The sequence below is a fragment of the Oryctolagus cuniculus genome, chromosome 6, assembly GCF_964237555.1.
Source record: "Oryctolagus cuniculus chromosome 6, mOryCun1.1, whole genome shotgun sequence".
In the NCBI taxonomy this organism is placed as follows: Eukaryota; Metazoa; Chordata; class Mammalia; order Lagomorpha; family Leporidae; genus Oryctolagus; species Oryctolagus cuniculus.
The window spans coordinates 30466980-30491998 of NC_091437.1; the positions used below are offsets into that span (position 1 = coordinate 30466980).

Below are 25019 nucleotides of genomic sequence, written 5' to 3' on the forward strand. Positions count from 1 at the left end.
ACCCGAGACCTCGTGACCTCCCTCTTCGGGACACAACATTTGCACTGAGAAATTTCTCATTTGCTGTTTTCCAAAGCACGAAAGAGCAAGACCCATCTTCGGCCAAAGGGGCTGTGTAACCATTTCCAAAGACATGGGGTGGGCCCCTCTACCCATGGAAACATGTGCTAATGGACCCATGGGCTCACACTCGCCTTTTAATGTTGCATCTGTGAGAAGCCTGGAAGTTTGGGAGCAAGACGACATGCTCACGGTCGCACAGCAACCCGGCCACAGCCTGCATTCCTGCCAGCTCTGCATTTGCTCTCCAGTGCGCCTGCCCTGCTGCAGCCTTTGCAAGTTGCCTGAAATACTTTTCAGACTTGTATGTTACTTAGATTCCTTTTTTGCATCCAGTTTTTGTTTACCTTGGCCCTGGCTCTCATTGTGGTTGAAAGCTAGGGAAGTTGCTTATAGGGGTTTTCAGGATTTCTGAATTTGAAATGCAAGGAAGTTGCATAACCTTGCAGTGTTTCCTTTTCTTGTTGCTTGCTTGTTACCCAAAATACAGTAGTTCCTTCTTGGCGCGTGAAGGAATCTGGCAGATCCTACCATCTGATGGGCTGTTGTGGTCGAGAGAGGCACTCTTATCCTGGTTTGAGGTTGAATTTTTCTTGAGGTCAAACAACAAAGCTTCCTGAGTGATAACTATGGCAACAGCGTTTATGTAACAGACACATCACAGCCCAGGCAGGGGCACGGGGAGCACCCACGATATTCTGTGTTAGTGGCCCCAGAAACATTGTGCTTCATTCCCCAGGACTGAAAACAAGTTAAGAGGCTTGGCCTACCCACTTGGCTGGATTGTTTGGGTGTCACCTACCGCCCACTTGCTCCATGAGGTGCTGTTTTGCCTTTCACCTTGAAGTTATGTCAGCTTAGCTTGAGAAGGCTCAGAGAGAAGGGCAGTGAGCACCAATGGCACTGACAATGTGGAAGCCTTGCTGTGAGAATAATCGGCTCATCAGGGTCATGTGTCCTGCTTCTGACCTCCAGAGAAAGACAGTGAAAAGGGAGTGTGCATCCTCTGTCTTGAGCCCCTTATCCTTTAATCAGCAACAGTTCTCTGACACTGACTTAGGTGCCAGATATACATACCCATGTTCTTCCCTAGAAGAGAACGACTGACTTTGTTATCAAGGTATCGGTGGATCCATTAGAGATTGCAAATAGCAAGACGCTGTGTTCAGCAGTATGGCACTGTGTAGATCAGCCTGCAGGAGCCAGGGGAGGTCCAGGAAGGAAGAGGTTAGCATGGTCTGCAGCCCTCTAACAAGTTAAGAAAACTTCAGGGAGTAGGGAATAGAGGAATATGATTTTTGAGCATTTTTAGGCACTATGAGAACTATTTTTAATTCTGGTACTCTCATAAAGTAAGTATTATTACTTAGCTCTACTTTAAAATGAAAAAACAAACTCAGAAATGTGAAATGATCATTTAAGGTCACAGAGCTCCAGTGCGGTGGAACTGGACACAAGGCCAAGTCTGTATCCTCCACCCGACTCAGCCTCATCCAAGTGCTGTTCTCCTGTGTGGACTGTGCCCATGGCCTGCATGTGCAGGTGAGGACAGCCAGCAACCATTAAACCCCAGAGCACTGGATGCTCTCAGCCAGGAGTGCCCGGGACTGCCATCTGAATGAAAGCAAGCTGACTGCCGCGTGTGAGGGTGGCACCGGGGCAGCTCGCTGCTCTACTGGGCACCTCCAAGAGCTCTTCACTGTCGGTTATTTGTGTCCCGCCAGAATCTGCCTTCCTGGGACTCCACCCTGACCTTCATCCCTCTTCCCAGTAGTGGGGCTCCCCTTCCTCCAAGTGAGAGCCCTTCAAGAGTTTGAAGACCAGTATTGTGATGTTTGAAAGGCATCTTTTTTTGCAACCAAAGCTGTGGTTTAGGGAAACACCTCTTGTAGGAGCAATATGTAGGACGTATTAGAGCAGAGAGGGACACACACACACACACACACACACACCCAGAAAGACTCCAGAGAAAGCCGTGTCAGAATCCAGTGAGAAAGCAAATCAAACCTGACTAGGACACTAGAAAAAGAATGGGCCTGAGATGTGGGTCCAGAGAACAGCCATGACAGAACTGAGAAACTTGGAACCAATCGGATATGTGAGACAGAACGTAAGGATGGCAAGAATATAACTTCTTTCCCTTTCTACCTTTTTTGGCCTTTTTTCTCCTTCTTTCTAGAATTCCCTTTAACACTCAAATGTTATGTGCTTTTTAAAATTTGCCCCAACTCTTGATTGTAAGCAACAGGAAAACGCCGATTGAAGAGGCTGTTACTGGTTCACTCACAGGGTGCGGGGAGACCCTCAGAGGGCTCACAGCACCTCCCCTCCAACCGAACCTGTGCTCTTTTTTTTTTTTTTTTTCCTGAGTGTATTTTTTCTTTTTCTTTCTTTCTTTCTTTCTTTTTTTTTTTAAACTCAGGCTTTGCCTGTGTGGTGGTAGAAGTTGGCCACAAAAGCTCCAGGCATGAATGTATCCCGCTCTGACGAGGCCTCATTTCCAACATTCGTCGTAAAAAGTATGAGAAGTGATTATTGTTGGCTGTGCTTGGCCTGGGCAGATCACGTGTGCGGTGGGATTTACAGTCTGGATCACACAGCCAGACCTGAAGATAGACTTGGGATGGCCCCACCCAGACCACATGGGCTGAGGGTGGTGGTGAGTGTGTGGCTCCCCAGGAAAGCAAGGTTCATGATAATGAGCAGTAGCGGTAGCATTTTTTTCTGTCCAGCCTCACTGGGCCCTTTGTACCTGGAAGGCCCAAAGCAGCAGGCAGTGCTTAAACTAATTGAAAAGGAAGGTGCTTTCTCTCCATCCTCATTGTCACATCATGTTGCCCAGCAGTTGTGCAGGCACTGACCTGCTGCTGTGTGGCTGAGCAGGAAGGCTTCCAGGGCTGTCCAAAGGTAGCCCTGTGACTTTAAGAGCCTGGTCATTTGGTTACATTTTGCTGGACGCTTTACATTAGAACGCCCGAGGCAGCGGGTGGCTGTACAGGAGAGGAGACATGGCACAGAGATGGGAATCCATTTCTTAGCTCTCATTTCAGAACTCGCCCTTGGTACCATGGACTCACAAGCTGTTTGTGCATTTATTGTCACTTGCTGGTTGTAGAGCTAACATGTCACAGTGGATCCCAGAGAGTAAATGGTGATGGGAGGGATTTTGATAGCCTTGTGATAAGCCAGATTAGATAAATCTGTTTTGTGTTTTCTCTTGATGAGGCCTAAATTGTATATTTTTGTTCCTGTGTCAGGTAAAGATTCATTTTCCAAATGTTGAAAAGAGAGACGTAAATGATCCGTCCGGGCATGCCTGCTATCTGGCCAGTGCTTGGCCTCCTCAGCTCGAGCATGGTTTTTTTTTTTTTTTTTTTTTTTTTTTTTTTTTTTTCTGACAGGCAGAGTGGACAGTGAGGGAGAGAGACAGAGAGAAAGGTCTTCCTTTGCCGTTGGTTCACCCTCCAGTGGCTGCTGTGATTGGCGCGCTGTGGCCGGCGCACCGCGCTGATCCGAAGGCAGGAGCCAGGTGCTTCTCCTGGTCTCCCATGGGGTGCAGGGCTCAAGCACTTGGGCCATCCTCCACTGTACTCCCTGGCCACAGCAGAGAGCTGGCGTGGAAGAGGGGCAACCGGGACAGAATCCGGCGCCCCGACCGGGACTAGAACTCGATGTGCCGGCGCCGCAGGCGGAGGATTAGTCTACTGAGCCACGGCGCCAGCCAGGATTTTTAAAATTTTAACTTCCCTCTCATTTCTTCTGTTCAAAAACTGTTTATCCAGCTAGTGTGGATAAAGGCTTACTGTATGCCAGTTACCAAACCCTCTTTATGTGTAATTCTGTCACACAAGAGCAAGGTCTTGATATTGGTTCAGCAATAGGTCGTTGGCAAGTGCCATCAAATGTGTTTTTATTAGCTTCAGGCATTTTTCTTTTTTGAAGATTTATTTTAATTGTTTGAAAGGCAGAGTTATAGAAAGAGAGAGAGAGAGAAAGAGAGAGAGAGGTGTCTTCCAACTGTCGGTTCACTCCAATTGTCCACAACAGACTGGGGTAGGGCAGGCCAAAGCTAGGAGCTAGGAATTCCATCTGGGTCTCCTGTGTGGGTGGCAGGGTCCACCTCTTGCCCATCGTTTTTGCCTCCCAGGCACATGAGCAGGAAACTGGATTGGAAGTGTGGAGTAGTTGGAACTCTAACTGGCACTCCTATGTGGGATGTAGGTGTCCAGAGTGGAGGCTTAACCCGCTGCACCACACGTCCGCCGCTCAGAGCTTCACTTTTGAGAGAGCCTTACCGAGACAGCAAATGCGATGCCCGGAGCAGCAGAGGGAGAAAGCCCTCTTTCTCTTTTGAGCACTGTCAACCCCCAGTCTGGTGAGGAGAGCCACATGCGAGATGGAGAAGGAGCCCCCCACCTGGCTCCTAAACTGTGGCCCCCGGGTAGGCGATAACACCCCCTCTATTCCCCGCCGCTCAAATGGATTTTAGCCCCACTCCAGTGAGATTCTAAAAGTGCTTCTCAAAAGCTTTTCTGAGGGTGGCCTCTGGCCCGCCAGTGAAAAGAGAGGTGTTCACCATCCAGAAATTCATGTCCATCATTGGATTTTATGCCTGGTGTTCCATAGACCAAGGGAGTCTTACTAGCAACTTCTCAGGGGTGTTATTAACAGTTCCTAAACTTAGCCTCAAGTTTGCCCAGTGTTCCGATGTGGCGCTCTGCTGTGCAGTCTGCCGTATGGTCTGGGCAGCCCTGGCTAGTTCTCTGTGTGCTCAGAGTTTTTAGGAAGGATGTTTTTGGGGCGTTTTCAAGTGTCTCAAGCTGGTTGTGGTTTTCAATTACTGCCATATCATGTATTAATTGGAAGTTTGTAGAATCACTGTTGTGTTTAAATTGGGTGGAAATTTTGTTCTTACACAATGATTACATTGTTGCCATTTTAATTACTGCTCAGTTTGTCTTGAGTTTCTTTGACTTAGCTTGTCTTGAGTTTCTTTGTTACATGCCAGGCTATTTTTCCTCTGGAAAGTAGGACTGGGTGGGGAAGTCGTATGAAACTGTGGTTGAGTACAGGCTCGAGGGAGCTCCACCTGGTTCAAACCCCAGCTCCATCACTTGCTAGCAGTGTAACCTTTGTTAATAAACTTGCTGGACTCCAGGAAGCAGAGGCAGTGGTAGTACTGCAAGGCTTGAAGATGGAATAGAATGATTCTTACAGACTTTAGTATAGTTCATGGCGCATGAAAATGTGGTTGATTGGCGGTGGGCAGTTATTTTTACTTTTGCTTGCTGTTAAAAAGCCATTGTTCTGAAAGTTGACCTTAGATTGTCTCCTCTTCCTTCCCTTCATGCCTGAATTTCAGTTGCTGTATCACAGCACCAGTGAGACCTGTGTCCTGGCTTCCTCAGACTGCATCCCCAACATTAGCCATTTATCTCATTTCCATCAACAGGAGAGGTTGGCCGTTTTGTTCTTTAAATGAAAGGTGTGACGAGACGGAAAGAAGAGTATGGTGGTGATGAAGATACAGAACTTTATCTGTATAGAATGCTCTGTGTAGGCCACAGAATTTGCATTCTCTGCTAAATATTTCATTATTATTATTCCACTTAATTTTCACAACTGCAAGAGGCAGGGAGTGTTAAAATCCCCATTTTAGAAGTCCCCCTTTTAGAAATAGCAAGAAATGGAAATCTGTGGATGTTAATTGATAAATATGTATAGCCAACACATAGTAAAACTGAACATAAACCCCAAGCAGGCATGTACTACACATCTGTCACCACTTACAGGGAAAACAATTAATAAACCAACCGAAGGAAGAAACAAAGACAAGTTTTAGCAATGGTGAATGCACAGAGAGCTGGGACGTGATTGTGTATGCAAGTGTAGAAGCAGACTGTGCAGTGCTTCAAGATGCTGCCCTGTGGCCCTGTCGGGTGCGTCTCCCTGTCGGTCGGTCAGGCCAGCAGCCCTGTGGTGCGGGTTCAGATAGCCCAGGCAAGTGACCCTGGGGAATCACAGATGCATTTGGTGAAGACAATACAGTCCCGGGGGGAGCAGAGTTGTAAATCTGCTTGCCTGTGAACTTGTATGGGTAACACCTTCGTTTGTGCACATTCTCATCCCAAGCAGGGTGTGGCCCCATGCTCATGCAGCTGTGTGTGAGAGGAGAGTTAGACGGTTTTGTCTCATTAGTGATTTGCTTATGTCTTTAACAATGGTAAGAAGAAGAAAGCGTGTCTGTGGTTTCTCAGTACAGCCAGGATAATGGTACTGAAGGTTACTCGTAGAAGCATTCCGGGAATCCTAGTGACTCTATTCTCTCCCCATTCTCTAGGGACACAGGGATTGACTTGGCTCGGCGGTGAGCAGAATTTATTGCAAAATCACATCTTAGCGCAGAGGAAGCGTATGAAGGCTTTCCTCACTCTCCTTTGATTTATTAAATTGTACTCGCGTTGTAGCTTCTGGGTAAGGACTCAGAGAATTGCGGTGTCCTGTGATTTGTATTAAAGACCTACTTTCCTGTCCCAGTGTTTATCTTCAGGCTCTAGCCCTGCGGTTCAGAGAATATGGAGTGTTACTTCTGCGCTAGGTGCCAGCTGCTTACATGGGTTAGTGGCAGCCGCTGCAGGCAGCCGTCAGAAGGCCGTTCCCAGTTTCATTTTCTCTCTGACTCAGGGCAAGCTCGGTCTTCCGTGACTCACCTGCCCTTGCTGCCCACAGCACCTCGTCACCTCTATCGTCATCGTCATCACAGTGTCTTCGTTATCGTGGTTAGTGGTTAAGAGTTTGGGCTCTGAAGGTAGAATGTGGGAGTTGCTGTCTGGCCTCAAACTGTTTCCAGCTGTCTAACCTTGGGCAAGTGGCCCAGCTTGTGTAATGCCTTGGTTTTACTGCCTGTATGATGGGAATACTTAGGTGGGCTGAGGACCGAACAAGACAATGTCTATAGAATGCTTGGCAGGGGGTCTTGACAGATAGCAGGGCTTTTTCATCATTATTAATAAATTATTATTACTGCATGGTTATTCTTTAATGTCCCACAGATGGACACTGATAAGATAAACACACGTAATCTCTGTTTTCTAGAAGCATGTAATTGAGTATTCACTGGTGTGGACATTTAACAAATCTCCGTGTTCAATATTCAGCAGCCACTGGAGCATAGCTACCTCCAAATATAAAAAGCTAGATGCCTGAGAGGCTTTCATGTGGCCAGGTCTTAGCTAAGCACGACAGATACACTTAAAAAAAATATTGATTTATTTGAAAAGTGGAATGTTGGAGGGAGGGGGAGAGAGAGAGAGAGAGGGAGGGAGGGAGGGAGGGAGAGGGAGGGAGGCAGGCAGGGGTGGGGGGAGAGAAAGATGAGAATACCTTCCATCTGTTTGGTTCACTCTGTAAATGGTTGCAACAGCTGGGCCAGGCTGAAGCCAAGAGTCAGGAACTGCATCTGGGGGCCAAGCACTTGGGCCATTCTCCTCTGCCTTCCCAGGCACATTAGCAAGGACCTTGGTCAGAAGTGTAGCAGGTATGCTAGCACTAGCACACTTGTACTGACACTCCAATATGGGATGCCAGTGTCACAGTGGCTTCACCCATTGCCTCCCAAAGCCAGCCCAGGAAAGATGGACTTCAAGTTATTTTGGTGAGAAAAACAACTGTTTCAGTCTCTTTAGGAGCCCTGGTTAGGCATTGTTGAGAGGCTCTGGCCCCTTGAGTTGATACTGGGCAGTTGGGTTCCTGCCATTAAGACAGAGACTCTGGCGAGGCCCACCTGGAAGTGGAGGAGCCTGACTTACTCTGCCAGTTGTAAGACAAAGCCACACTATTTCAGCACACTGCTCCTCTCCCTGGCCTCGGTCTGCAGCTCTGGGCACCTGGGAGTGGAAGTAGCTCTCAGAGCAGGCTGACCACTTCTAGAGAGTGATTTGTGTGCCCTTGGCCAGTGTAGAAGGTCTCAGGAGCATCACAGTGGAGCAGCTGGTAACCGTGTGTGGTGGCCATGGCAGGGGAAGGCAAAGCAGGATCAGAACTTCGCTCTGGAGGCACAGAAGAGTAACACACCATCAGCAGTCCGAACCCTTGGGTAAACTCTACGGTCTCACACCTGTATCTGTAAGTGGACACGCCACTAGACCAATCTGTATGTTGCCTGCAAGGGTTAGATGTCAGGTGTGGCACTCAGTATGCAAACTCACCCACCTGTGCTGTTCCCTCGCCGTTATCTGGCCTCTGCAGTACCGAGGCTGCTGCCCTACCCGGGACCATCCTGATAGGCTGTGTAATCAGGCAGTGCTGGCACACACGGTTTGTTAGCCTCATTTAAAAACTCATTCTCCAGGGCTCATTTACCCAAACCAGACAGAGATAGATGGCCAGGCCTCGGAGGATCGGGCACCACGTGTTCCTGGTCCGTGGGCTTGTTGATCGCTGCTCTGCAGTTGGGGAATGTTTGGGTGTTCCCGGCAGGGGTCTCCTGAGACCCAGGGAACCTTGAAGGAAAGTAGTTTGGCATAAACTCACCTCCTGATTAAGGAGGACTGGAAGCCCTGCGTTTTGCTCTTCCTTCTGGGTTTCTGCCATCTGCAAAGAGGAGCCAGTTTCTCTCGGATGGAATGTTTGACTGCAGGGGCAGGCACACGTGAGGCATGTGCATCTCATAACAGAATGCCTGGCTTTAGTCTCAGCTCCACTCCCGATTCCAGCTTCCGGAAAATGTGCACCCTGGGAGGCAGCTGATGGTGTCTCAAGTGTTTGGGTCCCTGCCACCCCCATGGGAGACCTGGATTGATTTCCTGGTTCTTGGTTCCTGTCAGTGGCCTGGCCTGGTCCAGCCCCAGTTGTTGTGTACATTTGGGGAGCGAATTAATGGTTGGAAGATCAGTCCCTGTCTGTCTATCTCTACCTTTCAAATAAAAAATCGTCGTGAATGTTTGAATTTAATGGGAGAAGTGCATTGATTGGAGATGGATGGAAAAAGTACTTACCATAATAGTATCCCTTCCCAAAACTTCCCTTAGCCAGCTTCCCAAAGCGGCAAAGGGCTGCTCCTTGCTGTCACTCGGATCCCACTCACAGATCACAGAGCCCTGCAGTCCCTCTGCCCGTCCTCATCTGCTGCCTCCCATTGCTGACCACGCTGCCCCTCCTGCTTCCCGAAGGCCAGGCTTTTTCCTATGTCAGGGACTCAAATTCGCTGTGTCCCTCTGTCTTGCCAAGGAGATCCTCTCATCATTCTGATCTCGTGCAAATGTCGCCTGTTCAGAGCTTTTCCCCACACCTCAGATCCACACTGTCCTGTTGTCTGTTGTCTCTCTTTTTGCATTTGAACTGATCATGTTTGTGCATCTGTGTCTCTATTTTCTCCATGAATGGAAAGTAGAGCTCAAAGCTGTCTTCTTCATCTGTATCCCTTGCACCTAAAATATGGCCTGGCCATCATAGGCAGTCAGTAAATATTTGTTAAGTGCAAGAGCAAATAAGCAAATGAGTTGCATCTAACTTTGGAAAATACTGGAAGTCTTCCAACTTTACAGAGCCGCTATCCCGTGGTTGAGAGCCACATACATAAAAGTGCTGGAAACAAAGAAAGGGGGCATTTGGCTACCTGGAGTCTTAGCTTCCCTCCCCAGCCCTTTCCCTCTCATAGCAGAGCTCAGCTTGAAAACCATGCTCTAGTTCAGGTTACTCGGTTGAACAGACGATAGACAGATTGCTGAGAGAGAACCAGCAACCGTGCACCCATGTTCCCTCCGTTACAGGTAGAAATGAGCACAGCCCGTGTGCTCCCCTCTCCCCAGATTTTTGCCTGCCCTGTGCGTTCTGTGAATGGGATGTTCTCTTCCCAGTAGAGTAGCCCATAGTGCTTGCACTTGCATTGTGTTTCAGTATATTTCTCTTCTGCACACTTACTTGATACTCAGAATAAGCATCTCCCCCATTAATTGGTTTCTCCATCTATTTATTTTCCTCCTACTTGAAAGAGAGCTTTCATCCACTGGTTCTCTCCTCACGTGTCCACAGCAGCCAGGGCTGCAGCCAGGCCCGGGAGCTGGCTTCTGCTGCCTCCCAGGAGGCCCATTAGCAGAAAGCTGAGGGAGGCAGAGGAGCTGGGACCTGAGCCCAGGCTCTGCTGCACTGGATGCGGGGGTGTTAACCACTGGGCTGCACACCCCATTTCGTAGTTGAGGATGCTGAAGTTGAGCAAGATGAAGTGACTGATGGTGAGGCTGAGGGCCAGTCAAAGTCGTTTGACTCCTTATTTCTGGAACCTTAAACATGTGTCCGGATACCTCTTCACCCACCACAGCCCTCCTGAAGCTCAGACGCGGACCCCTCTTACCCTTAGCTTGGAGGGAGCGGCTGCGCAGCTGCAGTCGTTTCTAGAACATGAACAGTAATGGTAAAACTGTGACTTGCTGCATTTAGAGTCTGATAATTCAGAGACCTCTTGGGTGCCTCCCTCAGCTTACTGACAGGGCACTAGAGGCCCAGAGAGGGTCACAGACTTGCTCAGTGATGCACGGGGATCCAGGGTCAAATGGCACCATTGCCAGCCATTCCCACTCAAATTTCTTAGCAGGTGAAAATTCCTTTTTGGGGTTACTGATGCTCTTTTCCTAGATGCTTGGCATGGTTCAGTTGGAGGTTGGCTGAGTGGTTTTCACGGAGAGAAGCCAACAGAACCCTGTGGGATTTGCTGCTGCTGTTTTCTGTTATGATGACCGTCTTCATCTTAGCCTTTCTATACCTCCAGGGTCACCAAAGAAGGGCTTGGGCACTGGGTTTTTCTTTTCCAAAGCAGAGGTTGCGTCTAATTCAGTAATGACAGCATGCCGTAGGTGGGCAAGCTGTGACCCACAGACCACATCCAGCCGTCACCTGCTTTTGGATAGCCCACAAGCCAAGTCCGGGATGTACAGATGATAATGTGCAGCTGATAATGATAGGGAATATAATTTTGCACCTCAAATAAAATGTCACAGTCTCTCTTTAACAATTCAGTTCTTCTGTTGAGACTTTTATTCCGAAAACTCCAGTCAATGATAAATCTTAAAACTTGACGGCACATATTTTGTGGGGATTTGTTTCCATGCTTGTTATGTGGGTGCCTGCATGTTGCCTTTTGACCTTCAAAACCTCAAATGTTTACTGTGAAGCCCTTTGCAGAAAAGCCTCGCTGACCCTGGCAGTATGTCATTGCCTGTTTAAGTTGGGACGTTTCCCTGCTGAGGATTTCTGTGAATCATTTAAGGGCTTTTTATTGTAAACACAATATATTCTTCTTACAACATTCACATTTACAAAAGAGTATTAAGTGAAAAGTGGCCTGTCCTCAGCCGGCAGGAATGTGTCTGTGCTGGCTTTGACTTTAGCTGGCCAGGAGACCTTAGGTAACCCCTGTGGGCCTCAGAGCGTCCCTCTGTAAAGCAGTGGTCGTGACACCTCTCACCCAGAGGACTGCTGTTCATGTTGGTGGGAACCCTTCCTTGTGAATGGCGTAGTGCATGGCCTGACATACAGTTCGTGCCCAGTGATTCGTACCTAGGTTTTAAAATGCTCTCCTTTTTCATTTACATACATACACAGCGTATTTGCTTTTCTAAAAAAGATGCAGTATGACGTTCTTTTTTCAACAGTGAGGTTCCACAGGGGAACACAGTAAAGAACAGTTAATGTAGACACTGGAGAGAACATCATTATCGAAGAGGTTCATATTTGGGGGTCAGAAATCACCTTCCATTTTATGATACAGACTGGGGAAAGAGGGAAGGTAATGTTTATCTGCAGCAAACCCAGAGCGCGGTAGCAGGTGCACACAAGTAAGTTTTCAATTTCTGTTTTCCAGGTCTACAACTCGAACAAAGACAATCAGAACGAAGGGAGTAAGTATGATGCGGGAGTGATTTTTTTCCAGCTGGGGGTTGGGAGAAGTTGCTGCTCCCGGGATGGACCACCAGGAGGTGCTGTGGGCATGTTGGGGCAGCCCCATTTCCCTAGTACAGCACCGAGATGTTTCCACCCAGACTTTCCACATCACTGGCTGCAGAGGGGCATTCAGTGAGCCCGGCTGGCAAGGCGGCAATGACACCTTACATTTACATGGCCCTTCACACTTTACAAAGCTTCTCATGTGTATTATCTCACTTAATCCTAGGTCTTCCTAATATGGCAGCTCCAGTCACCACTTAAAAGGCGCTTAATCCAATAATACCCAATTCCTCCAGAACCTTATCCTGGGGAAAAGCCAGAGGTGCTCTTGCCTCCTGCACAGCCTCAATCAAAGGGCTGGAGACACAGTGACTGCCTTAGGTGATTGGTTAATAACCCTGTTTTCCTCATGACCTCCTTTGGAGATGGTGATCCTGTCGTGATACTCCTGTCTGATGGACATGTTCCTGGACAGCCTGTGTGGAGTGCATAGTGTGTTCCTCCCGCTGCTGGCTCTGAGCACTCTGGTGAATTGTGATTTCCAAGGCTACACCTATAACCTCGTGGCGGCCATGGGATTCAAATGACGTTGCTGCTAGGAAAGTGCTGGGCTGATTATTGCTCTGGTGCACAGGAGAACAACCAAATCCCTTCCAGGCTGCTGCAGGGATACAAAGGAAATCCTATAAAGTCTGCCCGGAGAAAAGTCCCAAGGTAGCCCTCCCACTAAATCCAGCTGTGTTAGGAAAATTAACAGAAGGGTGTCTCTTCATGTGGACAAAAGGATGAACTAGTTTTTGGAAAAGCCCATAAAAGAGAGTTTATGTCTCTCCTTTCAATCTTTATGAAATGAAGATTTTACCCAGAGTTTAATGTAAAATATTAAATAATTCCAAATGGCTGCTGTTGGTAGGTTGAGTGGCATTTACAGGATGAGAAACAATTTTTTCTCCCAAAAATTGAGCAAGGGAAAACATTTTTTAATAGGGAAACAAATCATTCTCTCCCAGCTCCCATAGATCACATAGGATTGTTTTAGAACAACTGAAGTCAACTGTGGTCTACGTAGATAAAGCGACAGCAGCAAAAGCAACAGTAGCGACAGTAGAGGAATATGAGAGGCCACAGGGTGGCTCACAGTGTGGCCGGAGGAGCTGAAGAACCAGGCTTGAAGACAGACCAGCTCTGGAGACACAACAGCCAGGAGCCAGTGAGAAAGAGCCTTCTGGATAGTATTTGCATGATGATAAAGCTCTCAGCTGTTTGTATTCCTTGCCTCACTTTGCAGAAGATTCAGATTCCATCAAATTGGTCTAGCTTGGGCCCACCCAAGCTGAAAACAACACAGCTTGACTGACATTTTCGTGAGTCCTGCTTAAAACTGGAGCTGGGTAGTTTCCCAAAGGGAAGTCGGGGACGCCACCAGGACAAGAGGGGCTGGATGCCAAGCAGGCCAGATTCAAAGATGCCCACGCCAGGTCCCAACCTGCAGCACCCTGCGTCTGTAATAAAGAACCCAGGAGCTGTGAGGGATGGGTTGTAGTTAAGGGAGACCCCCGGGCAGAAAGTCCCTTGTGCACCTTGTGGCCTGCTGAGCCTGCTTCCGTCTGCTGCAGTGCCAATAGATGGAAGAATGGCCGTGGTTGAGCTGGTTGACATGCCAGCTGGCTCTGCCATTTCTGTAAGGCGTATGGAAGCCTTCATAAAGTGAGCATGTTTCAACTCAACAGTTTGTCCTAAAGAAACAGACAAGTGCAAAGATGTTTGTGCAATAAAGATGTTATTGGAGCACTGGGAATAATAGCCAAGAACTGGAAACAATCTACACGTCCAAAGGATCTGGTAGATAAACCATGGAATTGTATGCACTCTGAAAAAAATGAAAGAAATGCATTTGCAGAAATAGCACCTGTAGTGTATTGTTAATTGAATGTTTTAAAAATTAGGCTATCGCGCAACATTTAGTAGTAAAATGAATTATTTGACTCCTCTTGCTGTTTGAAACATAAGTGGAGATAGAGTTATCAGATTCTTATGTCTGGCTGGAGGGTGGAGTTTTGGGAGGTACTGCCCTTCTACTGAATTCAGTATTTTTCTGTAGTTTACGTTGTCTGCAATCATAGTTATTAATAGATAGCATTAAGTAGTCACCTGCTGCATGTCAGGCAGTAGGGGTGCACTGTATACGTTAGCTCATTTAATGTTCCAGCACCCTCTGAGGTGTTTTTGACCTAATATGCAGTTGTGGAAGTTGGGGCTACTCAGTTGAGGGGACACAGTATGGTCTAAGTTTTTTCTGGCTCCAGAGGCTCTACTGATAAACATAAGAACATTCTACCACCCTTCAGAAAAGAACGTTATGAAGAGTTCCATTTTGGAAAAGCTAGACCCTTGGAACATTTTCTTCCCACGTGGTGTTATTCAGAGCTGGGGAGTTGCTTGTGCTGGTGTCCAGTGATTCTTCAGTTGTTTACTTTCATCCAGTAAGCAGGAGAAAAAAAGGTAGGTTAACAAGTACCAACCACTTTTTCAGGAGCACTTCAGATATCCGTAATTTTTCCTTTTTAAAGGATTTATTTATTTATTTGAAAGGCAGAGTTAGAGAGAGAGAATCTTCCATCTGCTGATTCACTCCCCAGTTGACCACAACAGCCATGGTTGGGCGAGGCCAAAGCCAGGAGCCAGGACTTTCAATCCCGGTCTTCCACATGGATGCAGGGGCCCAAGGACTTGAGCCATCTTCATCTGCTTTCTCAGGCCGTTAGCTGGATCAAATAGAGCAGCCAAGACTCCAACCGGTGTCCATATGGGATGGCGGCATTGGAGATGGCAGCTTAACCTGATATGCCACAACCCCAGCCCTGAGGAGTCATTTTTCCATGGTATTAGTTGACACTCATTTCCAAGCTGGCAAAGCCAAAGCGGTGGTCTGGACTGGTGCTGCCTCCCTTTGGCCGCTAGGACTCCTTTTCTACATCATTCTGTGCCTTAGCTCCCCCTATGCAGTGAGGCTCTGGACTTGGGTCTCTTGTGTGCAGTCATTTGCAGTTTCAGCCCCGTGAGCTGTGAGTGCTATCTGCCACAGGTGGCGTGATTGCCCGGGCTGTGGTTCTGCCAGCCTCTTTAAATTCTTTTAAAGGTAAGACGTCTGATAAATTTCAGACTGAACATTGTTTATTTTTTCTCCCTAACCAAATTCCAAATGTGTATGCACACAAATTCCAGATTTTCCTTCTTGTCTTGGAAATATTTTGGTAGAAATTTGCATGCAAACATTTTATCACAGAGCCAGAATGTTTTGAAGAAGGGGCAGATAGCAGAAGAGAAGTTGCTGGGGATACTTCTGAATTAGCCACTTTCATCTCAGAGTTTCTCCCAAGGCGGACAGTGCCAGTGGTCAGATGGGCCATAAATAATGCCTGTCAGCTGCTGGTATTTTCCAAGTGGCCCGGCTGCCAAGAAGGGGATGGCAGCACTTAAATATATGCACATTTTTGCCCAACCCTTTTCCTGTCCTCTTTTCTTCTCTGTTCTGCTTGGATGTCAGGCCTGGGGGTAGAATTACTCCCCTGTTCCTGTTCCTGTTCATTCACTCTCTTTTTTCATTTCATTTCATTTATTCCTTTCTTCCCTTTTGATTGCTTTCTCTCCTAACTTCCCTTTTTTGGCCCTGTAGACCCCCCACTCCAGTGTGAACTTCTAACATGTGGGGCTTCAACCCACCTGTGTTTTTAAGTCACTTGGATGGTTGCGTGTCTTGTTCTGCTGCTTGCTTTGCTTCCTCAGCACTGGGTCAAGAGATCCTTGTGGTTCTGTGAGCTTCTAGACCATGGCTTCTGACTACGGCGTACCTCCTGGGGTACCACGCTGTATATCTGGTTTTACAAACATGTGTTCCATCTTCTTACGCCCCCAGTTCCTCCTCAGCACCAACTACAGCGCCGTGAACATCTGCGCACGTGTCTCCCTGTGTGGGAATTTCTTTGGAAGGTACCTACTGGAAGAACTGCTGGTCACGCCTATGCTCTCATTTTTTTGCCCAGCGTGGCCGATCAGCCCACTCTGTTTTTCAGATTTGTAATTTTTTGCCTGTCTAATAGATACAAAATCATGGTTCGTTGTTTTACTTTGCATTTCTATGATAATGAATGCATTTGAGCACGTTTGCATATGCCTGGTCATTTCCTGGACTTCCTCTTCTGTTAATTGCTTGTTCATGTCCTTTGCTTGTTTTTCTATTTCAAGTCACTGTCTTTTTCTTATTGATTTGTAAACTTCTTCCTGTGCTGTAGATGTCAATCCTTTGTTAGTTTTAGATCTTTTAACTAATGTGTTCCTATCTTGCCCTCAATCTGTTCACATTATATTTTAGTATCCTTCCATAACTACAGCCTGGCTTTTTATTTTTATTTTTTAAAGATTTATTTATTTATTTATAGGAAGCTTTTATTTAATAAACATAAATTTCATAGGTACAACTTTTGGATTATAGTGGTTCTTCACCCCATACCCTCCCTCCCACCCCCAAACCGTCCCACCTCCTACTCCCTCTTCCATCCCATTCTTCATTAAGATTCATTTTTAATTATCTTTATATACAGAAGATCAACTCTATACTAAGTAAAGACACACAAAGTATAAAGTACTGTTTGAAGACTATTTTTACAGTTAATTCTCATAGTACAACACATTAAGGACAGAGGTCCTACATGGGGAGCAAGTGCACAGTGACTCCTATTGTTGATTTAACAATTGACACTCTTATTTATGATGTCAGTGGTCACCCGAGGCTCTTGTCATGAGCTGCCAAGGCTGTGGAAGCCTCTTGAGTCCACAAACTCCAACCTTATGTAGACAGGGCCATAATCAAAGTGGAAGTCATCTCCTCCCTTCGAAAGGTACCTCCTTCTTTGATGGCCCTGTCTTTCCACTGGGAACTCACAGAGCTCTTTCATGTAGATCATTTTTTGCCACAGTGTCTTGGCTTTCCATGCCTGAAATGCTCTCATGGGCTTTTTAGCCAGATCTGAATGCCTTAAGGGCTGATTCTGCCTGGCTTTTTATAAATTCAAGTACTCCTTTTTTTGGCATTGTCGTTGGTAATTTTCAGCTTGTATATTGAAAAAGATCTCTGACGTGTATTACAAAGATGTGCCCCTGCGCTGTCTGCCATTGACTTTGTGAGTGTGTCTTTCACGTTTAGGCTTCTAGGCCAGTTGCTGTCTGCTACTTGTAATGTTTCATGACGATCCTGCGTTATTCATACCAAGAATTAGTTTGCCTAGCACATCTACTAAAGTAAACTATCCATTCTCTCCCCGTTTGACTTGCGGTTGCAGCTTTCTTACTTATTAGGTTTGAATGTCTGGATTCTGCCTCTGAGCTCTTTTTCTATTGCTTTGGCCTTCTGGCTGTTTTTGTGCCCTAGTTGTGGATTTTTAATATGGCACTTTGGAGGGAACTCGGTATCTGGTTGTTTATGTTTCCTGCTTTTACTGTTCTTTGTAAGGGCTGACTCGGCTATTTGTTAAGCTTTCTCCTTGTACATCCATTCTAGAATAAGCATAATAAGTTCCTCAAAAGCAACATTTTCATTTGGGAGTGCATTAGCTGTATAGGTGAATTTGGGGGTGAATGACACTTGTAATCCTCAGTCGTCTCCTCCCGGAGCTCGGGATGGGTTTCCATGTGTTCAGGCCACCAGTGTCCTTTATCAGAGTTCTAATTTTCTGTGTAGAGGTCTCGTCTGCTCTCAGTTAAATGAGTCCCTCAACACCAGATTTAAAAACCAGTCTAGTGTTTTTGACAGTCCTGTGTGTCGCTCAGCACGGATCTTGCTGCCAACAGGGGACCTTCTCTGCATTGCCTTCTAGAATGTCCCAACATGAATCAGCGACACCGTGTTCTTTGATTGGTTAAACTCCTCCCCAGTACAGAAGAGAAGGGGGAAGTAAGAATATGGATAGTTGAAAGGAAGAAAATACGGTTTGTTGTTCCTTAGCTCCTTGACCGAGGAAGCCATCCCTTCCGAATCCACAAGCTGGCCATCTGACACCTGTCACTGACCCCCCCCCCCCCCCATTAGTACAGACAACAGGACTTTGCATCCCACTCTGGCTCTCTTTGCTTTCCTAATGCATATTTCCTGAGTCTGCCAGTCCACACCCTCCCTTTGATACAGTTGTGAGATTTACTCCCCAAAGGCTCTCTGAGATTTGGGTCTTTGTCCTTGAAATGACCCTAGGTCAGGAGCAGGAGCAGCAGCCAGGAAGTGATGGGTCCTCAGGCTCAGGCTGCTGCTGTGCTGTAGTCGCATGTGAAGGACAGTTAGAGACTTGGCAGAGAGGTTAGAGAGCAAGGGCAGGACTGGCTTTGGAGTGTAAGCTGGTCTTTTCCAAGCCTGAAATTTTAAATAAATAAATGTCACTGCTTGCTTACCTCTGATAAGAAGAGCTGGTTTACAACATGCTGCTCTCCCACTACTTCTCCTACTGTCAGAACCCTGAAGTCCAGCAGATGGAGAGAGGGGCCCTGTCTCCTTATCCTGTTCCCTAGTGCCACCCTCTTCACGGTGGCTTGTTAAATCCCATAGGTACATCGGATGGTATTCCAAGGAATATGCTCACGTTGCTACAGGCATGCCCCGTGCTGCACACCAGAACCCAGCCCCGTGCTGACCCTGTGGCCTTTTGAGATGGCTTGCTCTCTTTCATTCTGCTTGGTACTCTTGCGTAACGCTTTCCTGTTTGCTCCTCCCCAAGCCCTTCCCTGCATGAAGCTGCCAGTCTGGGCATCCTGCAGCTCTTCATTCAGTGAGAAGCTCTGGGAGTTCTTAAGAGGAGATGGCACTGAGCTGTGTGAATATTGACGATAAGGAGGCTCACAGCTAAAACAGGTGTCTCTGTCTTGAAAGAGTGCATGATCTCCTCGACAGGTTCAGACCGCTGGGAGCCAGGAGATGACCCGATTCCATCGTGGGGGGGGTGTGTGGGATTCACGCTGTCTACAGATAAACCCAGTGTACAGATAAAGTGTCCAGAGCTGAAGGACTTGACAGTGAGGTCAGAATGGGGTTCCGTGTGGGCCAGATGGGCTTAAACAAGTGGAACTGCTTACCTTCCTTCCTCCCCAGAAGAAGGAAATGTTAATGCTTTATCTTGCCTCTACGTCTTAGTCTCTTGGTTCCTTCTGGTTTGTTGTAAATCCTTGTACAGTTTTTATAAGAGTCCTTTGTGTTTAAATAATTCTGAAAAACACGCTGACGTTTGCCATTCACCCTGGTAGCTCGAGGAAAGGGCCGTGACTGGAGAAGACTGGGGACAGGGTGTTCAATGCAGAGCTCCAATCAGGATCCAGTCATCCGTAGGGTCTGGACATCGAGGCTCTGAACCTCACTTTTGTACGTATTTAAGACCATATTTTCTCTTGTTCCAAAAATAGGAACTCATTGCAGAATAGTAGGGAAATATAGCAAAATAATTTTCAAAAATTGGGTAGAAATCATCTGTATTCCTAGGTGTTGTTCCTTCTTGCTTTTTTCCCCACAGTGTCTTACATGTGTTTTGACTTAATTGGCATTATACAGAATGTGCCAATTTTCATTCTTTAAAAATTTTATAGGCATTCTCTGATATCATGAAAAGTGTTTATGATTTATGGTGGTTGTCTAACATTGTGTTAGAGGATTATATCAATTTGTTGAAGCATTTCCTATTGTTGGACTTTTATGACCTTTACAGGTTTTTGCTGTTACAGATACTATTGAGGTACACAACCTTATGCATTTTTTATGTAGCTGAGATCATTTGTTTTGGGTCGGTTCTTCCGTGTGGAGGGCACAGTTTGAACAGCGTAGGTGAGCATGCTGGCAGGCTGGCTGTGGAACCTGGGCTCCACAGGTTGCTCCCTCTAAGCCCCCATCTACTTCTCTGCAAATTGGGGATAATGATGCCTGTACCTCATAAATTTGCTTGTGTGTTTTTTGTGTTTTTTTTTTTTTTTTTTTTTTTTGACAGGCAGAGTGGACAGTGAGAGAGAGAGACAGAGAGAAAGGTCTTCCTTTTGCCGTTGGTTCACCCTCCAATGGCCGCTGCGGCCAGCGCGCTGCAGCCAGTGCACCACGCTGATCCGAAGGCAGGAGCCAGGTGCTTCTCCTGGTCTTCCATGGGGTGCAGGGCCCAAGCACTTGGGCCATCCTCCACTGCACTCCCGGGCCACAGCAGAGAGCTGGCCTGGAAGAGGGACAACCGGGACAGAATCCGGCGCCCCATAAATTTGTTTTGAGGTTGAAGTTGAGCATAGTGTGTGGCCTATCGGTTAGTACATGCCTAATTACCCTTGGGTTGTCCTTCTCATCATCTGGCCATACCAGTGGGCTCCAAAAGAGAAAAGCAGAACTGTTCTTGGGGAGCCGCGGGAGAATGAATGAGGTGGGCACACTCCTCCCTTGGGTCTTTATCATTTCATCCTCATGTGCTTACTTCTCAGAGTGGGGTCTGCTCTCCCTGCTGGCACACAAGTGCTGCACAAGACCCTGTGAGGTAGGCCCAAATGTTTCCAGCTGCCCTTTAGATTGCTGTGTGTATTTTAGTGGATACCGAGGGAGGAACCTGAGCATTTGTAAACCTCCTGGGTTTTTAGATGCTAAGCATAGGGGTCAGCTTTTTCAGTAAAGGACCAGTGGGCAGGTGTTTTCAGTTGTGCACCAGGATTCAGCTCCAGTCTTGTGTGGAAGCACCACGGGCCATGAGGAAATGAATGGGCGGGGATATTTTCCAACAAAACTTTATAAAACTGCCAGTGGTGAATTTTTGGTCCATAGACTGTGGTTGGTTAACTTTGTGCTTAATAAAAGATGAAGCTTTTTGTTGTTGCTTTTTCTAGTCTGTTTAAGAAGACAGGAGGTTTTGACAGAGGGCCTGAAAGTGGTACACAAATGGCTGTCGATGGTAGAAATGCTGTTGACAGCAGCCAGGTTTGCGGATGAGCAAATGCACTTTATAGGTCAAGGTAGCATAGTTAAGAAGTAAGAGGAGAAGGGACCGGCCTTGTGGCGTAGTGGGTTCAGCCTGTGCCTGCAATGCCAGCATCCCATAAAGGCAGCGGTTTGAGTCCCAGCTGCTCCACTTCAGATCCCTGCTACTGGCCTGGGAAAAGCAGCGGAAGATGGCTCAAGTGTTTGGGCCCCTAACACCCATGTGGGAGACCTAGATGAAGGCCATCTGAGGAGTGAACTAATGCATGAAAGACCTCTGTCTCTGTAACTCTGACTTTCAAATAAATAAATCCTCTTTTAAAAAAGAAGAAAAAGTAGGGAGCTGACCTGAGCCTGCCTGATTGTCATGTTGCTCTTCTTCCTGCTGCTGTTGATACACATGCAATCTTTGCTCTGTCTGCCCTCCTGTCTGATGTGGCCAACTCAGTGAGGGGAGGAATTTTATCATCAGCCTCTGATACCAGCCCGCTGGTTCTTTGCTGCTGAGGGCCCATCCCATGTTCCTTCTTAGTGAACGTCCTTGTTAGAGCTGTCAGTGGCTTCCCAGATGCCTGCGCACCATGCTGGGGGAGCCAGGGTCATGCGGCTCAGTGACCAGACCCCTTCAGATGGCCCACTGCCCTTCGACAGGGACCCGGCGACACCCCAGGAGTGCTCTCTGTGTTGTTCCTGTCACATCCACTCATCGTCCTCTGTGCTGTCATTCCGATCAGACTCCCCAGGGGTGTTTCAGGGATGCCTGTCTTGTTCTATGCAGACATGAAACCAGGGACCAAGAGTGGATGGGCAGGGCCATCGCCGCCATTGACTGCCCGCTGCTCTGCCTCTGAGTGTCCGTGGCCTTTGTCTCAGAACCTTCCCTTCCCTTGATCTGTCAAACAGCATAGGGGATCTGTCCTTGAAGATGGCTGGGAAAGCCTTGATGGGATGGCCTGGGGTGACTGTTTTTAAAAGGTTTCTAAAGCCTGGAGCTGTTACCACCATTCGCCACCTCATGAAAGCAGCCGAGGGCTTTGTTTTTTCCTTTCTTCCTTTTGCTTGCAGTGCCCTTCGGCCTTTCGCTGTTAGAACACCCACAGATGAGAGGCAGGCGGAGGTGGCCACTGGTAACCGAGATCCCTTTGGGATGCGAGCCACCCCGAGCTGCCAGGTCTCCACTGGTCGGTGGCTTATAAATAGAACATTTCCCCCTGTTAAACCTGAGAAGGATGGAGGAATTACTGGGCGCAGAGGCCTGGCCTGCTGTGCACTGGCCCACGAGGCAGTCAGCTGAAGGTACCTTTCCCTCCAGCTTTCCATCCAGGTGACAGGAGACAGACACACGTTCCCTCCCCTGCCTGTGTTACTGCCAGCTCCCCCTATACCGTTCTTGGCCCCTTTTCTGTTTTCCCCTGCCTCCTGTGCTATTCAGGTTTCTGTGGCCACGGCTGTCATCCTCCGAGCCACAGGTGGGCAAGGTGGTGTAATATCTAGCAAGCTGTCGGGGCTACCTTCTTTCCCCTAACTTCTCCATGAGCCGTGTGTGCAGTGCAGGTGCGTGGCCTGCGTGCAGCTTGGATTCTGTTGAGTTAGGCAGGACGGCAGTGCTGCATTCACCTTGGTGGCCCTGGGGCTGGAGAGAGAGAGGGAGGAGAAAGAACAGCTTGTTTGGCAGAGGTTTCATTATTTGGGTTTCCAGCTAGTTGGCTTGAGGAGACCTTGTCCCTCAAAGACGTGACTGGTGATGGTGCTTCTTGGACTTGTCCAGATAATCAGACACTTTCTGCTTGTCCTGAAAGATGCTTAACAAATCCAACCTAGCTCGCAGCCAGCCCTGGGCCCACAGACACAGCCAGTGCGTGATTCTGCCCTGGCCTGATGCCGCCTTTCCCTCAGTGGTGTGGGCTGTGTACTGACTGACGCAGGCAGCAGCCTGGGCAGGGGGGAGCCACCCGCTGGCATCTGAGTTTGTGCTTCAGCCAGGCGATAGCGAGCATGTCTCTGGCTGCATTTTCAGCTCCACAAGCCCAGTGAAAGGAGTTGCTGAGACAGAGACTAAAGGCTTTCTCCCAGCAACAGGAAGTGGAGGCTTTCGGTGATTGGGGTTAATGTTTACTGAGCACATGCTACGTCCTGGGCAGCATCCTCAGTATTTGCCATGTGTTTGGTCACCTGATCCACCCAAGGACCCTGTGAGGCAGATAACATCAGTGGACCTCATTTACAGATGTGACAACTCAGGCTTCATCCTGAGTGCAGACTTGTGGTCCAATTCCCAGTCATTCCTACCCTGACCAGGGTTTTCCGAGCACGTGTTTCACATTCTGCATGTCAGACTTAGCAGACCTTAGAGAGTACTGCCTCCACCTTGGGGGGTAGTGTCGAGTAGTGGTTAGTGTCGAGTCTGGTATACGATGCACAGGAATTGGAATTCTGGGCTCACAACTTACCGATCGCGTGAATTGGGGAATTAATTTCTCCGGGTCTCAGGCTCTGTATCTGCAAGATGTGGATAGCTTGAATACCTGTGTATTGGTTTCTTGGGAAGCTTGAATGAGAGTAGGATGGACATCCTTGCCTGGGTGGTGCCTGCTGTTACAAGCAGTCGTTCTTGACCCCTGCTGTCATTATTGTCAGTAACTTCCTCAGAGCCCTCACAGGCTCCTCAGACTCGCTCAGTGTGCTTCATTGGTGTTGCCTTATTGAATTTTCATATTTCTACCTGCTTGTTACAGGGGAGGACGCTAGATCAGAGAGGCAGTGTGCGTCCGTGTCACACAGCCAGGATGACATGACACCAGGGCTCACGTCGGAGGCCTCTCGTTGTTGACTGGTGCCCTGCCCTTGGCTGCCTCTGAGTTTATTGTGACCCAGATCTATGTACGTCATTCCGAGGGCATAGGACGTTTCAAGGTGGGAGGACAGGTGGCGTAAGGCAAGAACGGGATCTTCATGGGCAGCGGCAGTTGGTTCTGTGCTGCAGACACTTCCTCCTTCCGAAAGCCAGCGAGAAATCAGTGCCAAAGCTCCCAGGCCTCAAGGCAGAAGGGAATTGAGGCCACTGGGCCGTAATTCATTCTCAGGAAGTCCAGATCCCAGTGCAGGAGACAAATGGTCCTGATTAGGCAGGTTGGTGTTACCGCAGTGTGCATTAAGCTCTGCTCTGTCAGTGGTGTCCTGGTGTGGAATTTTAAGGTGGACCGACCAGGAAACAGTGCTTGCCTTCCAGGTGGATGTATCGTCCTCAGCCTGAGCTGCACGAGACCCTGACCTGCCACTTGATTCTGTCTCTTGCCAAAAATTGGAATGTTCTTTGCAACTTAGAGCCTCCCTGGACCCAGCATGGGAGCTGGTGGATTTATTCCAAGCCAGGCAAAGATTTTTGTCTCTTCACCTGCTGCCTGTTCCCCTTTCTTTACTGTGTGTCCACAGAAACCATGAAAAGGTGCATGGGTGCCAGCCTGTCTGGCTAGGGAAGGGCACTGTGACGAGCGCTGTCTCGCCTGGCAGCCAGGGGACGAGCCTGATCCCTGTCCTGTTGGTCTCCTGGTTGCCACTGCGGAGACCTGGGCTCCAGGAGGTACCTCATGTTCAGCCGGCTGCCCACCACTCCAGGCTCCTGGAGCGTGCGGACTTTTTACCTCTTGGTTCCTGGTGTCTCCGCTGGTGCAAATGTGGGCTGTGCTTGTTCTCTCGCTTAAGAATTATTTACCGATAGGAGAGGGAGGAGGAAGAAAGTTTGGAGCGTGGTGGGGAGGGAGGTAGGGTAGGTGGGAAGTGTCACTATGTTCCCCGATCTGTATGTATGAAACACATGGAACTTGTATACCTTTCATGAAATTTCTTTAAAAAAGGAAGTGTTTACTGCGCTGCAGTAATGAAGAGAGCAGATGGAGCCACTGCTCTCAGGGGGGCTCCTGCTGTTGAAAGAAACTGACAACAGATAGGAAGCAAGGGGACAAAGGTGCCATTGTGGGTGCAGACACAAGCACACTGAAGAAGCAGGAGCAGCTGGTAAAGACTAAGGGAAAGGCAGCTATGGTAG

The 25019-nt window shown here is 48.0% G+C and overlaps 1 protein-coding gene across 4 annotated transcripts in view; it reads left to right on the forward strand.

Annotated features, from left to right (window-relative positions):
- The window catches only part of ARHGAP26 (Rho GTPase activating protein 26), a 457022-nt gene that overhangs the window by 222847 nt on the left and 209156 nt on the right, over positions 1–25019 (forward strand). For all 4 annotated transcript variants that reach the window (XM_051844367.2, XM_051844368.2, XM_051844369.2 and 1 more), the window contains exon 12: positions 11918–11954. In XM_051844367.2, coding sequence (XP_051700327.2) covers positions 11918–11954 — 37 coding nt within the window. The remainder of the gene's footprint in view (positions 1–11917; positions 11955–25019) is intronic.